Source organism: Apaloderma vittatum, unplaced genomic scaffold (genome assembly GCF_000703405.1).
Source record: "Apaloderma vittatum isolate BGI_N311 unplaced genomic scaffold, ASM70340v1 scaffold19963, whole genome shotgun sequence".
Classification (NCBI taxonomy): Eukaryota; Metazoa; Chordata; class Aves; order Trogoniformes; family Trogonidae; genus Apaloderma; species Apaloderma vittatum.
Genome location: NW_009710050.1, coordinates 31,324 through 44,023, shown reverse-complemented (window position 1 = coordinate 44,023; position 12,700 = coordinate 31,324). Strand labels below are relative to the sequence as shown.

The window sequence follows — 12,700 nt, the reverse complement described above, 5'->3', positions numbered from 1 at the left end:
TTGGAATAACGTAGTTATTAGTCCTGATCGTCAGTATTGATGTATTGCAAAAAAAACAAACCAAAACAAAACAAAAAAAAGCTGTAACAGTTTTATGAGAGTTGGGATCTATGATTCTGTGCCGCTTGTTCTGTATGTGGAGTTTCTGCCTGTCGTGGTTGTGCAGTGCTGAGAAGAAAAGAAATTAAGTACAACTAGAGGAAGTGTTTCTGTCAGGCATACTAATGTTGAAGTTCAGGTGTTTAGGAAACAACTGACTAAATACTGTATTAAATTATTTCAGGTTTTAAGGAAGATGGTGACTATTTGAAAGAGACAGAAAGTTATGAGTATGATCTGATAGGCGTAACGGTTCATACAGGAACAGCAGATGGTGGACATTACTACAGTTTTATCAGAGATATAGTCAATCCCCACGCTTACAAAAACAACAAATGGTGAGTTACACAAAGCAACATTTTATAATTGCGTACTTAAGTTGTTGACTTTGTCAGGTGCAGTTGTGTAGGAGCTGGGTGCTGTAGGTTCCTCCAAAAGCACAAGATGTTGGAAATTGATGGGTGTAAGTATGTTAATTTATTAGCGTACAGATTTGTGCGCTGTGGGCACAGGGGTAGCAGGAGAGTGTCATGTTCACCTCATAGCACAGCGAGTGCTTGTTTCTTCACAGGACTATCAATGACTATATTTTAATCTATTTCAGTATGAATGAACAGTTTGAATTTAATAGATTATCCTTCATAAAATCTGATTATTGCCTTTGACAAGCGATTATGGAATTCGATCTTTGTCATTTTGTCCATTTTCAGTGAAACAACAACCTGAATTTTTTGATACTTTAAACTCATTTCATCCTGTGTGGCAGAAATGATGTTATGATAGCTAGGTTGTATAAATCTGGTCTTACTGTGCTTTTTGTATGTGGAATTGTTTTCACATTTGATTTTAAGGTTATCTTAACTGTTCATCTTATTGGTCAGCTCCTCCTAGATGCAGTTTACGGTGATATACTGGAAGATTTTACAGCATTTATTTTTCTATCCTTTCTTGTCAAAGATTTAAAAAAAGAGGCAGGATCTTCTTACACATAAGCGATAGATTAATAAATGCTATGCACTATTTTCTTTATTAAATATTTTTTAGAATTTTTTTTTAACTGTGACTTCCTACTTCTAGTTTAGAAAATTCTTCCTACATTGGGCATATCATGATTGTGAAGAGGAAGAAAAAGTAGGGAAACGCAGCCTGGGAAAGAGATGGAGACATGGGCATGTCACGGAGGGGGGCGGGTCTTGCCAGGGGACCTGCCTGACATTTCTGGGTGTCATATCTCGGATTCTCAGCTGAGGGCCTGAATTAGGAGACAAGATTTCCTCTATTCCTGTTCTCTAGAATAGCTGACTGGAGCATTTTTGAAATGGTTCCATCTCATGACCCAAGCCCTGCTCCAGAGGGAATCCTTAACCGTGTACCATCTTCTCTGCTTCCTTCCAGTTTGAGTTCTGGAATGATGATCCTGTTCAGTTTTTATTTCTGTTTCGCTCAATTCGAAAAGGAAATGGTAAATGATCTTGGCTGCATTAAAACCTTATTTGCACCAGGTCAGGCTGGAAAAATTAGGAAAATAATATTTCCCTTGATAAAAAGAAAAACGAAGAACTGTTGAAATGCTGACTTCCTAATCTCAGTGAAAGAAGTCCCTTTTGGCATCAGTTTTTAGTTTGCTATGATTCAAACAAGGCATTAGAAATTAATTGAAGTGCTTACATCTGACGAATCATTTTAAGTGCTTGCTATGCTTTATTTGCCCTTGGAGACAAGCAGCAGATTTTTCAAAAGCTTCCTGGTTTACAGGTATCTTTTCAACGATGCTGAAGTAAAACCGTTTGATTCCGCCCAGCTTGCGTCCGAATGTTTCGGTGGAGAAATGACTGTGAGTTCTGACTTATTTTTGTCACGTTCAACCACTACAATATGTTCTGAAGAATTGTGTGAAGGATTCTATAGCATTCACCCTTAGTCTGCCATCCGTTGTGAATGTATATGAAACAGTTAGAACTCTTAGATGGGTTTTACTAAAGCTTGGCCATCTTTGTTGTGCAGGTGATACTTAAGTTCCTGCAGGTAGCTGTTCTTCCACCACTCAGCACTTCAAAGGCTCTCCCCCCGCTTAGGGGGATGAAAGGCTGGGCAAAGTGAGGCTGCTTGCAAGCAAGTGATGCAAGTCTTCTAGTTTTTCTACACTTGCTGTGTAATAGAAGTTAAGACGATAAACGAGAAAGGTTTTAATTTCTCCTGTACCAACTATCATACTATTTAATTTGTCACTACGCATGCAAGTCTTTTTATGTGGTTTAAAAAGACACATGTCAGGAGTATAGTGTAGGTATTGCTATCTCCCAAAAAGAGGTACTTCTTCACTATATATGGGTTTTTTGATCATATTATTTATTTGCTTATTGAAAAATAAGTATGCAACTCATTTTGGAATCCTTTGCATGGATGGCTGCTTTGCTCAGGCCGTTGACTGAAGGAATACTTACTTCAGGCTTGCACCTGTTCTGGAAAAACGGGGCTCTGGGATCTTTGTCTGTGCCTTGTGTCACTAATTTCCAGGTTCTGGTCTGTGAACCTCTTGTGGGCAGACGCTTGTTCACTGGTGCCAGAACTGAACTAAAAACCTCTCAGATCTGTCTGTGACTTACATTCAGGAGAGTTTGAGCACTGCTGTTAGTAAGTGATTTTCAAGCTAATGGATCTACAGTTTTAAATAATTTTGCTTGTTCTTTTTACTGTAAGAAGGTGGCGTTTCTTAAGTGGATAGTTGCTTTCAGTAGTGCAAGGTTTGTCTTTTGGGTCAACCCTCTGCCCTTTAACATGAATCTTAGTATTTTTTTCACAGTAGTAATTCAAGTAGCTGTTGAAAGACACTCTGGTTATGATTGAATCAATAATTTTAAAGAATTTCTCTAATTGTATATCATTATATAAAACACATTCTTAATAATGCAGTGCATTACTAAAACAGTCCTGTGAATAAGAAGAATCCTCCTGAGGAAAAAAAAAAAAGCAGAAATAAAAAATATTTTGTTTGTCAAATGGATGGAATACTTCTGGGTGCCTAAAAAGAAGAGGTGTCAGTGAGATGGATGGGACAGGAAATCACATGAGATACAGGTTGCAGTATTGCATGGCAGCTCTGAAGAGACAGAATAGGCCACTGGGGAAGACAAAAAAAAAACCACCTACTTTGAGCAAGAAATAAATTGTCATCAGGCTCTCTGTAAATGTCCTGAAATAGTTTGCTTGCACATTTATCTCAAACTGTCAATAACCAGGCCATTAAAAGAGCTTGTAATTAATGGTTTTACTCTCTTCTTGACAGACAAAAACTTACGATTCTGTTACTGATAAATTTATGGACTTCTCCTTTGAAAAGGTATTTCTCTTCCAAACACTTGTTATATGATCATATTTCTACTTTCATGATTTAGCTCTCAAAGCAAAAATTATACAGATGTTTTTTTCTTAAAGACACACAGTGCTTACATGCTGTTTTATAAACGGATGGAACCAGAGGAAGAAAATGGCAAAGACTACAAATTTGATGTTTCATCAGAATTGCTGGAGGTAAAAGTTGATTTGTTTTAACATCAATTTTAAAATACTATAGGAAATCCTAAAGGAGTCAGGATTCTGAATAAACAGGGGAAGGCAAATATAATTTAAATCGATAAGATGACAGTCCTTTTCATTTAGCTGTCTTCCTTAGGGGAATATTATATCATAGGAAGCAAATTAAGATTTCCACTCTATATACATTTTAGATGTTTTCTCATTCTGTCTTGTATTTTTAATTCAGCTACTTACATCATTCACTTCAGATTTGTAAAAAAGACTGGTAGAATGCTCTTGGGTTTTGTGGGTGTTTATCAGGATTTTCTGAAGAGTTGCAACATTACAGGGAGAATTTTCATTAACCAACACCCTTGGCATCCTTCAACTCCTCAGCAACTTACTGCTTTGAGAGGGGGCAGAGTAAGAGAGTAGTTCTGCCTGTTGGTTTGCACTTTTGCTAGCGGGTTGTGAAATTCTAAGTGAAAGCAGCAGCAGATCGTCACTATTTGTGCTTATAATGGGGAGCTCCAGTCAGAAAAGGATCTCCTCTTCCCCATGGTCGCAGAGTAGCCCTGGTGTTAGTAAAAAAGGAGTAGGGGAAACAAAACCTGATACCGGCTACACTGCCCTGTTCTCCTTGGTGATGAGGGCTGCTCTTAGGATACCTGTAAAAATACTATTTAAGCAGCAAGATAAGGGTAAGGCAGCGCGCAAGAGCAGAGTATTTCACGAGGGATAGCGCTGTGCTAGACATATCCCCGGTACGGGATTTGTAAGGTGTTCTTTTATTTTGTAACCTGGAAAGCCAGTTTCCCTGCTGCTCCCTATGGCCACAAGCATTGTTTTATCACCTGTCATATGTTAGAATCTTAACTTTAAAAGGCTCTTCATCCCTAGCCAGCAAGTCGGGTTGTGCTTTTCCTCCTTCTCAGTCTTAAAAATAATAATTTTTTTGTAATCAGAGTTACACATTTTAACTATTTTATGTGAAAAATGCTACAAAAAGATTTTGGAGAGAGGAGCAGGGAGGACCTGGCGTTAAATCTTTTTCTGGTTAATGATGAAGAGTCAAATCTTACTCTTCAAGATTTTACCGGAAGTCCATGGAGCTCATCAGACTTTGTGTCAGAACTTCAACCCAGCTAGGCTGCTCGCAAGTTTTAACTAATCTTAATTAGCCAAACTAGGTGTTTAGGGAGTTCTTTGTATTTTTAAGTTATTACACTATTGCAGACATCCAAATATGATCTTAAACCGTGATTCTTTTCTAACGTGTTGGACCAGTTCTCAAAATTGCAGCTCTGTTCTACACTTATACGGCAGGCAAAACTAATATTCCCAACTTTGAGCCAGTCCTTTAAAATAAGGAAAATGCTTCCAGAAATTATTTTCATAAGAAAAAAAAGTTCTCTTAGCCATGGCAAGCATTTAAATATTCTTAAAGTCATGCTTATGTAGTGAAATAAACTGCTTTCTTGTATCTGATGTTAGCATTTTTTCTTCAGTGGATATGGCATGATAACATGCAGTTTCTTCAAGACAAGAACATTTTTGAACATACATATTTTGGGTAAGTTTTTCTTAAAAAATGTAATATTAATGCTTCTTTTCTTCTTGCAGATTTTCATTATTTATTTTAATTAACAAATAAAATTACTGACTCTAGGTTTATGTGGCAGTTGTGTAGTAGCATCCCAAGCACGCTACCAGATCCAAAAGCCGTTTCCCTGATGACAGCAAAGGTAAGTACTTCAGAAGTATATCACATTTATTTTAAATTTTACCTTGTTTACATTTTAATTCAAGCATTCTCTAATTAATGGTGCAATTTATTTTTTTTTCCAGTTAAGCACTTCCTTTGTACTAGAGACATTTATTCATTCAAAGGAAAAGGTATTCTATTTCCTTTTAAATTCTCCTTAAGTAACATTTTTCATTATATTTACGCTGTATATCTGTACCTTTTAATTTTAAAAGTGTCATTTAAAGACGTATTAAATACCATAGATGGTACTTAGTTAATGTTTTAACACATGTATAGTGAACACTGCACAACGGAAAAAATGCAGGTTCCGATTTTAACCTCCTTTGCCTCAGGAGTGCATTAAGAAAGACACATCTTGTGTTCTTTTCATTTGAAAATTCCCTGTTGATTCCTATCCTAACAAGCACTTGCTCAAATCCGATGTGGAGGGGAGTGTTCACCACTGAGCAACAGTTGCGCTCGCCAGTTTGAAGTTATAAGTGCTAGCGTGAACAACAAGGAAGTTCTACTCTATGCGAAATATCTTTATTCTCCATCAGGCTTTACTTCTTTCTCATCTGTGATGGCAGAGTGCTGCTGCTTCTGGCCTGTCTGGCATTAGTAAGGCTGTGTCATAATGTATGATCGGACAATTAGTCCAAATGTGAGGTACTACTTGCGTTAGTTTGAACATACCTGCTGTTGGTTTTGTGTAGGTGCAACACACTACTAGTTCACAAAGTGTTTGGAACTATATTCTTCAGGTCCAGTGTTGTAACTGACCATTTAGAAATGCTTAAAAATTGAGTTGCAATTTATTATTTTAAGTTCCTTTTTTTTCTGTATTTCTTTTCACAGCCTACAATGCTTCAGTGGATTGAACTGTTAACAAAACAGTTTAATAACAGTCAGGCAGCTTGTGAAGTAAGTGACTTAGGAACTCAGCAAAGTACAAACCAACTTTCTATGTATTGTTTAACTTTCCTGGAGGTTCGTATCCCTGGAATATTTTGGACTATGAACTACTGTATTTGGCATATTTGTGCACTGTGAGATGAAGTTCAGCCGCTAATACTGCAGGTTCTGGGCAATGACTTGACTTTTACTTTCAGAAGCCTGGGGTGAGACCACAGGCCAAAATCATTTGGTCACTAGAACAGAAGACACAGTGTCACAACAGCTTTATTTGATTATTGCCTATAGATCTATGTAATTAAGATGTGTTTGAATGAAATCTCCCAAGAGAAATGGAAAGACAGTGTAAAGTTTAAGGACTGAACTGGCAGACACTGGAGTTGAATCCAGGGGAAGAGGGTGGTGAGATAAAAGCCTGCAGTGCAATGAGACAGTTAGAAAGGGAGTAAGAAGACCTAATGTTAGACTTTGCTGAAAACAAATTCATGCAGTGTCTTGCTTGTGAAGCTGAGGATCCTGGACCCAATGTGTAAAAAGACTGAAAACTCCTGGAAGGAGGAGGGGAAAAAAAAAGGAGGAATGTGGGTTTGGACTGGTTTTTGTCTTACATATAAAATTTTTCAAGATGCTGCCTGAAGGGAATGTGGGACAAAGTGTAGAGGGACTGAGAAACCACAAAGGATTCACTGATTCTAGGTTGTTAAATTGTTATGTAACAGTCAGGAGTTGGGCGATAACAGTTTTGTTAATGTGATGTAGTCCTCAGATGCTTAAAATGAATTAAGACATTTAATATAGTAAAAAATACTCAGGTGCGGTTAAAATAAAAGGAACAACAATTTGTATTCTTTAATTTAAACTGTCTTTGCTTGTGAATAAAACAATGTGCAGAGTCAGAATGCTCAGCTGTATTGTTTGCTAAGTCTAATTTCGAATGCATCAGTCTCTGTTGTTTTGGGGTGGGTTTTTTTTATGTTTTCTGTCTCTGGAGGTAGTAAGGGTTTTCTACATTTCAGAAAATGGAGGGAACCTAATTCTTTTTTTAAGCTATCCCTATTATACAGGATTGTTCAGCTTATGCTTCATTGTAGACATCGTTTTTTGTTCTGTTGACATCACTTTTCAGGATAAGCCTGACCTTCCAGAGAATTGAATAATGGCATGCAGAACCCAGGGATAAGAAGATGCTGGATATAATTTTATATTCATGTTTACTACTGTTGATCTTTATTCCTTTCTTGTCATGCATGGAAGACGTTTAGATTTCCCTTGGATTAATGCTTGCTTATTCCTTAATAATAGTAACATCAATTTCTCTTCAGACTTTAATATCATGCAAAAAGAAGATTGGACTAGAACAAGTTTGGAACAAAACTAACAAAGTATGTATCTTCTGCAGTGGTTTTTGGATCGTATGGCTGATGATGATTGGTGGCCAATGCAGATACTAATAAAGTGTCCCAATCAGATTGTGAGACAGGTAAGAAAAAACCGTTCCTTTCTAAGTCACTTGTATAGGGCTCCTCCATCAGACCTGTTCAGAAAACCAGGTTTGACCGTTTTGTTAAAATACGAAGCGTCCGTACGCTAAGAAGTGAAATGTGGGTGTGTCGGTCGGAGCTTTAACTGTGAATCCCATAGAACTGGGAGTAGTACTCGATGACAGAGTATTCTTTGCTTAGAAAATACGTATGACATCTATATAAAAGAATGAACATATGGACTTGATTTACTTATCCATTTGCAGATGTTCCAGCGTTTGTGTATTCATGTGATACAGAGGCTGAGGCCAGTGCATGCACATCTCTATCTCCAGCCAGGAATGGAAGACTGGTAAAATAATACCTCCTGAATACTTCTATTTATTACATGCATTTCACCAACTCGAGTTATTCAGAATGATCTTGTAATTGTGGATTAATTGTTCTTCATTAGTCTACGCAAAATCCTCTGATTTATTTTAAAATATTATTGTAGTTGGAAAAGCCAGAAGTTGAAGATACATTGTTGGAAACATTTATTGCCTTAGACTAGATTTTCTTTTCACCACCAGCCATGTGCTGCAAGTGTAAATCTTAGTACTTACACATGAGAATCCATACAGAGGCATGTAGGTGTCAATTTAACATGTACATCCAGTAGGAGAGGTTGGAGATGAGAGTCTAGTCCTGTGCCATACAGCTACATCACAGTTTTTGTTAAAAAGTAGAAAATAAACCTGTTGGATTCTATTTTGTTCTGCTAATTGTCAAGAAAAATGTCTCTTTGTTTCCAATTATGAAATATTTATTCTTTTTGATACATAATGAAAAGAAGAAGAAGAAAGTGCTTTTTCTTTCCTCTCCTTGGGTTAAGATGATGATCCTGATAATAATTATATTCCAGAGCCAGAGTGGCAGAGTTTGTAATAACTATACTGCTATAACAACATTCAGGACACAATACAGTTTTCATGGCAAAAAGCAGAATTTAATATTCTCTGGAAGCTTTGCTTTAAAAGTCTCTGTCGCTTGTTCTGTTCAGGGATGAGATCCGACTTTCAGTAGATGAACAAGGTTGACAGTGCGTGTGTTGTGCTTTGTCAGGATCCTGTACGTGTGTTTTGGAGACTGCCTTTCCTTGCTTGCGTAGTATAACGAGCTGCAACAGCATTCTTGGAACTCGGGAAATTTGACGTGCAGATCAAGAAGATGATTTTAAGCTGGAGGTCCCCTAATACTGTTTTTCTAAGGATTATTTTCCTTATTAGAATCTTGATTCAGACTAGTTTTATTACCTTTTGAACACTTTGAGTGACAGATGCTACCTTACTTCAAACCATGGTGTTACCTAGGCTGTACTTGGTACCCCCTCTTCAGAAAGTGGCAGAAATCTCAGTGTGATAGTAGGACATGGTAGAAAACTGAAGTTTTTCGGTATTGGTTTAGTTTGCTTTTTTCGCTGGTTCTAGGTGATTTATGCTCCCTGTGTTTTATGAAGTATCTAAATGGAATTATTTTTGTTTTCAGTTCGGATGACATGGATGGTCCTGTGGAAGACATCGGCAGTCGCTCTTGCGTGACACGCTTTGTGAAGACACTCTTGTCAATTATGGAGCACGGCGTTAAGCCTCACAGTAAACACCTCACGGAATACTTTGCCTTTCTCTACGAATTTGCCAAAATGGGAGAAGAGGAAGTGAGTATAGCCATGTAGTTTGGGGAATTAGGTATGTATATGCATGTCTATATTTTCAAGTAATTCAACATCTACATATTTCAGAGCCAGTTCTTGCTTTCACTGCAAGCCATATCTACAATGGTCCATTTCTACATGGGAACTAAAGGACCTGAAAATGTAAGTTTGAATATCTTGTATAACAAGAAAACCAGTCTTTCGTATTTTATGTACGTGGTCATTTATGTACGTGATCGTGCTGTATCCCTTTAGCCATCTTTCAGCTTTTAAATTAAAACTGCTTCACTCATACAATTATTTTCCCCAATGTTTTAAGTGAATATGGTATTTTAAAAAGGTGCCCAACTGGCTGTGCTATGAACCAGTTTTCTATTTAGTATAGACAGATACTAAGGAGAAGCAGCTGAAGTTGCACTTAGCGTGCCATTAATGGTTGTGATTGGTCACTCCTGTTGCACAACATAAACTTGTCCATTTATGTGCTTTTTTATTAAATAACCCACCATGTCAGGCTATGGAGTAACTTCAGCCAACCTGCCTTTTGCACTTGTAAATACAATTTAGCTTAGGCAAAGTGGATGCTTCAACATGAAAATGATTAGATATTTACTTGGTTTGATTCATCAAGTTTGTTAAGTTGGTTTGAACAGAAGGACAGAATATATGCAAAACCACGTACAGGCTTTTTGAAATTAAGGCTCAAGATGTCCACATGGAAGTTATCTTTCTTCTTTTTTGCCTTCAGCCACAGGTTGAAGTACTTTCTGAGGAAGAAGGGGAGGAAGAGGAAGAGGAGGAAGATATACTCTCTTTAGCAGAAGAAAAGTACAGGCCTGCCGCACTTGAGAAGATGATTGCCCTGATTGCTCTTCTAGTTGAACAGTCTCGCTCAGAAAGGCAAGAGCTTCTGAAAAACTAAAATAAATTCTAATCTAAGCTATCTGAGAAAGGAATGAGCAATTTCATGGGCTTGAGGGAGTGTTTTTGTGGCCTTTGTCAGCAGCATAAGTGAGTTTGTATGTGAGCTCATTATATTGTTACCCATTTAAAAGATAAATGTTTTATCATTGTTGACCAAACAAAAGACTGGTTAAATCCTCACACACATTCAATTTGCCTCTGTTTGGATTTCTTTTTTTTTAATTTGGTCTAAGTACAAAATATTTATTGTGTTTTTTTCTGTTTAATGTCAATGCCTTTATTTTCTCTTGCATGTTGTGATGCTGAAGAATATAAACTAAGACTCAGCCCAGTATTTCTCCTTAACCTTGCTTAATAATCTCTGAAGTAAAAATGATACAAGTTTTTTGTCTTTTAGGCATCTGACTTTGTCACAAAACGATATGGCAGCATTAACAGGAGGAAAGGTAATTGATTTAAATGTGACTGTATAAGCCTCAGAAAAACCCCACCCATCTGTATGTGTACATACATCATTGTAGACGGTGTACTAGTATCTTCTCATTTGTTGCAGGGTTTTCCTTTTTTGTTTCAACATATCCGTGATGGTATCAACATCAGGCAAACTTGCAATCTCATTTTCAGTTTGTGTCGGTACAATAATCGACTCGCAGAACATGTAAGTATCAGAAACTGTAGCTGTTGGTTAAAAATCTGATTGAGTAAGCGTAATGGGGTGATTTTTATGATTTTAACTGAATAAACATAAGTCTAAGTGAGTTTTGTTTGTTTTGTTTTTAAGATTGTGTCCATGCTTTTCACATCTATAGCAAAGTTGACTCCTGAGGTATGTAAACATACTGCCTGTATATTAAGTAATTTGTATTAATATTTTTTTTGTTTTAAATTACTTAAATAATCCTTTGCTAATCAAAAATCTTGCATGGAAGATGATCCATGGAAGTTTTTGTGACATTAAATGAAGTCCTAACTGCACTGTCTATTAAGTTCTTCTAAAGCAGAAATCTGGTATGCAGTTTGAGATGAAAGTTTCATTCAAAGCCAAATAACATATTTCTGGATTCTCCACCTATACGAATTTAAAAAAAAATAATTGGTACCAATAAAACGTGTGTGCTAGAATAAGTGGAGATACGTAATTATCGTCTGGTTGTTCAAGTTCTTGGGGCACTATTTTTGCAGTTCTGTGCATGCATCCGCATTTCTCAGTCAGAATAAATTCCTGCCCTGGTAATAACAAAAAAACTGAGAGTTCCAAATGGATTCCACACAATAAAATATATACAGAGTGGAGAAGTGTATGCTCACACAAGGACATTCTTGTATAGTGCTGTCAGAAAAGAAAAAAAAATGAGGAAAAATTGAGGGCATGTCTAGCAGAGGAGGCATGATCATGGTTGGAAAGGAAGCACGTACTAAATCATTCTCATGACAGCTTTGCTTTGTGTGATAGAATGGGCACTATCAGATGACCGTCTCCTTCCCTCCTGCCATGCTAACATTTGCTACATTTTTATGCTTTTTTTTTCCCCCCGCTTTGCACATACGCACATGCACCAGAGACATTTTTGGTGAGGTGCGAAATACATAGCAGTAGTAGTAACCACTTTATTGAAGCATTGTTAACAGCTGTGTGAGTCTTAGCAAGCTCAAATAAAAAAAAACCACATTCCTATTACAGCCAGTGCTAGAATAGAAATGGTGGTGATTTCAGAGGAAGATGGTTTGCCAGTATTAATGATAACTATCAGTGCAAACCCTCAAAATGTGCTTGATGCTTTCGGATAAACTTTTCAAGATCTGCGTTACATGTTATGCAAATACATAACAATAATGGCGTTTCTGAGATAGTGACATCTAGTATATATGTAAACCAGGGTAAATTGGTGAATTCTTCACGATTCGACAGCTTGATTCCTTCCCTGCTTTGTTCAGATTAACATCTGATTGTGTCCCACCATGTGTACAGTTATTTCCCTGTAACTATATGTGTCTTCTGGAGTGATCCTGTCTGGTAAGGTCACGTTGCCTTGCCCTATAAGAACTGGCTTAATTCTCCTGTATCCATGTATGGATATACATATATCTCTCAATTATTTCCAGATTAAATAATAAGAAATTAGTGTAAATGTACATGTCTGAAGTTCATAGAAATGTATTTTTATGCAAACAGTTGGGGCTTTTAAAAAAGACTGTAGAAAAAACTAGTGGGTGAAAGGAAATAGATCAAAATGGCTATTTTCCTTTTTATGCATTACAGGCAGCCAATCCTTTTTTCAAATTGCTGACCATGCTGATGGAATTTGCTGGTGGACCTCCAGGAAT

General features: G+C 37.0%; 1 protein-coding gene across 1 annotated transcript in view; it reads left to right on the top strand.

Moving 5' to 3' along the window:
- USP34 (ubiquitin specific peptidase 34) overlaps positions 1–12,700 on the top strand; it is a gene marked incomplete at its 5' end in the record, with an annotated part of 85,220 nt that overhangs the window by 54,306 nt on the left and 18,214 nt on the right. The window contains 17 exons of the mRNA XM_009867175.1: positions 284–437; positions 1,855–1,933; positions 3,386–3,439; positions 3,535–3,630; positions 5,124–5,188; positions 5,285–5,360; positions 5,464–5,511; positions 6,221–6,286; positions 7,677–7,757; positions 8,025–8,110; positions 9,286–9,454; positions 9,539–9,613; positions 10,200–10,351; positions 10,773–10,821; positions 10,929–11,033; positions 11,157–11,201; positions 12,636–12,700. The exon at positions 12,636–12,700 is cut by the window's right edge and continues 49 nt beyond it. Of these exons, the coding sequence (XP_009865477.1) occupies positions 284–437; positions 1,855–1,933; positions 3,386–3,439; positions 3,535–3,630; positions 5,124–5,188; positions 5,285–5,360; positions 5,464–5,511; positions 6,221–6,286; positions 7,677–7,757; positions 8,025–8,110; positions 9,286–9,454; positions 9,539–9,613; positions 10,200–10,351; positions 10,773–10,821; positions 10,929–11,033; positions 11,157–11,201; positions 12,636–12,700 (1,465 nt within the window). The remainder of the gene's footprint in view (positions 1–283; positions 438–1,854; positions 1,934–3,385; positions 3,440–3,534; positions 3,631–5,123; positions 5,189–5,284; positions 5,361–5,463; positions 5,512–6,220; positions 6,287–7,676; positions 7,758–8,024; positions 8,111–9,285; positions 9,455–9,538; positions 9,614–10,199; positions 10,352–10,772; positions 10,822–10,928; positions 11,034–11,156; positions 11,202–12,635) is intronic.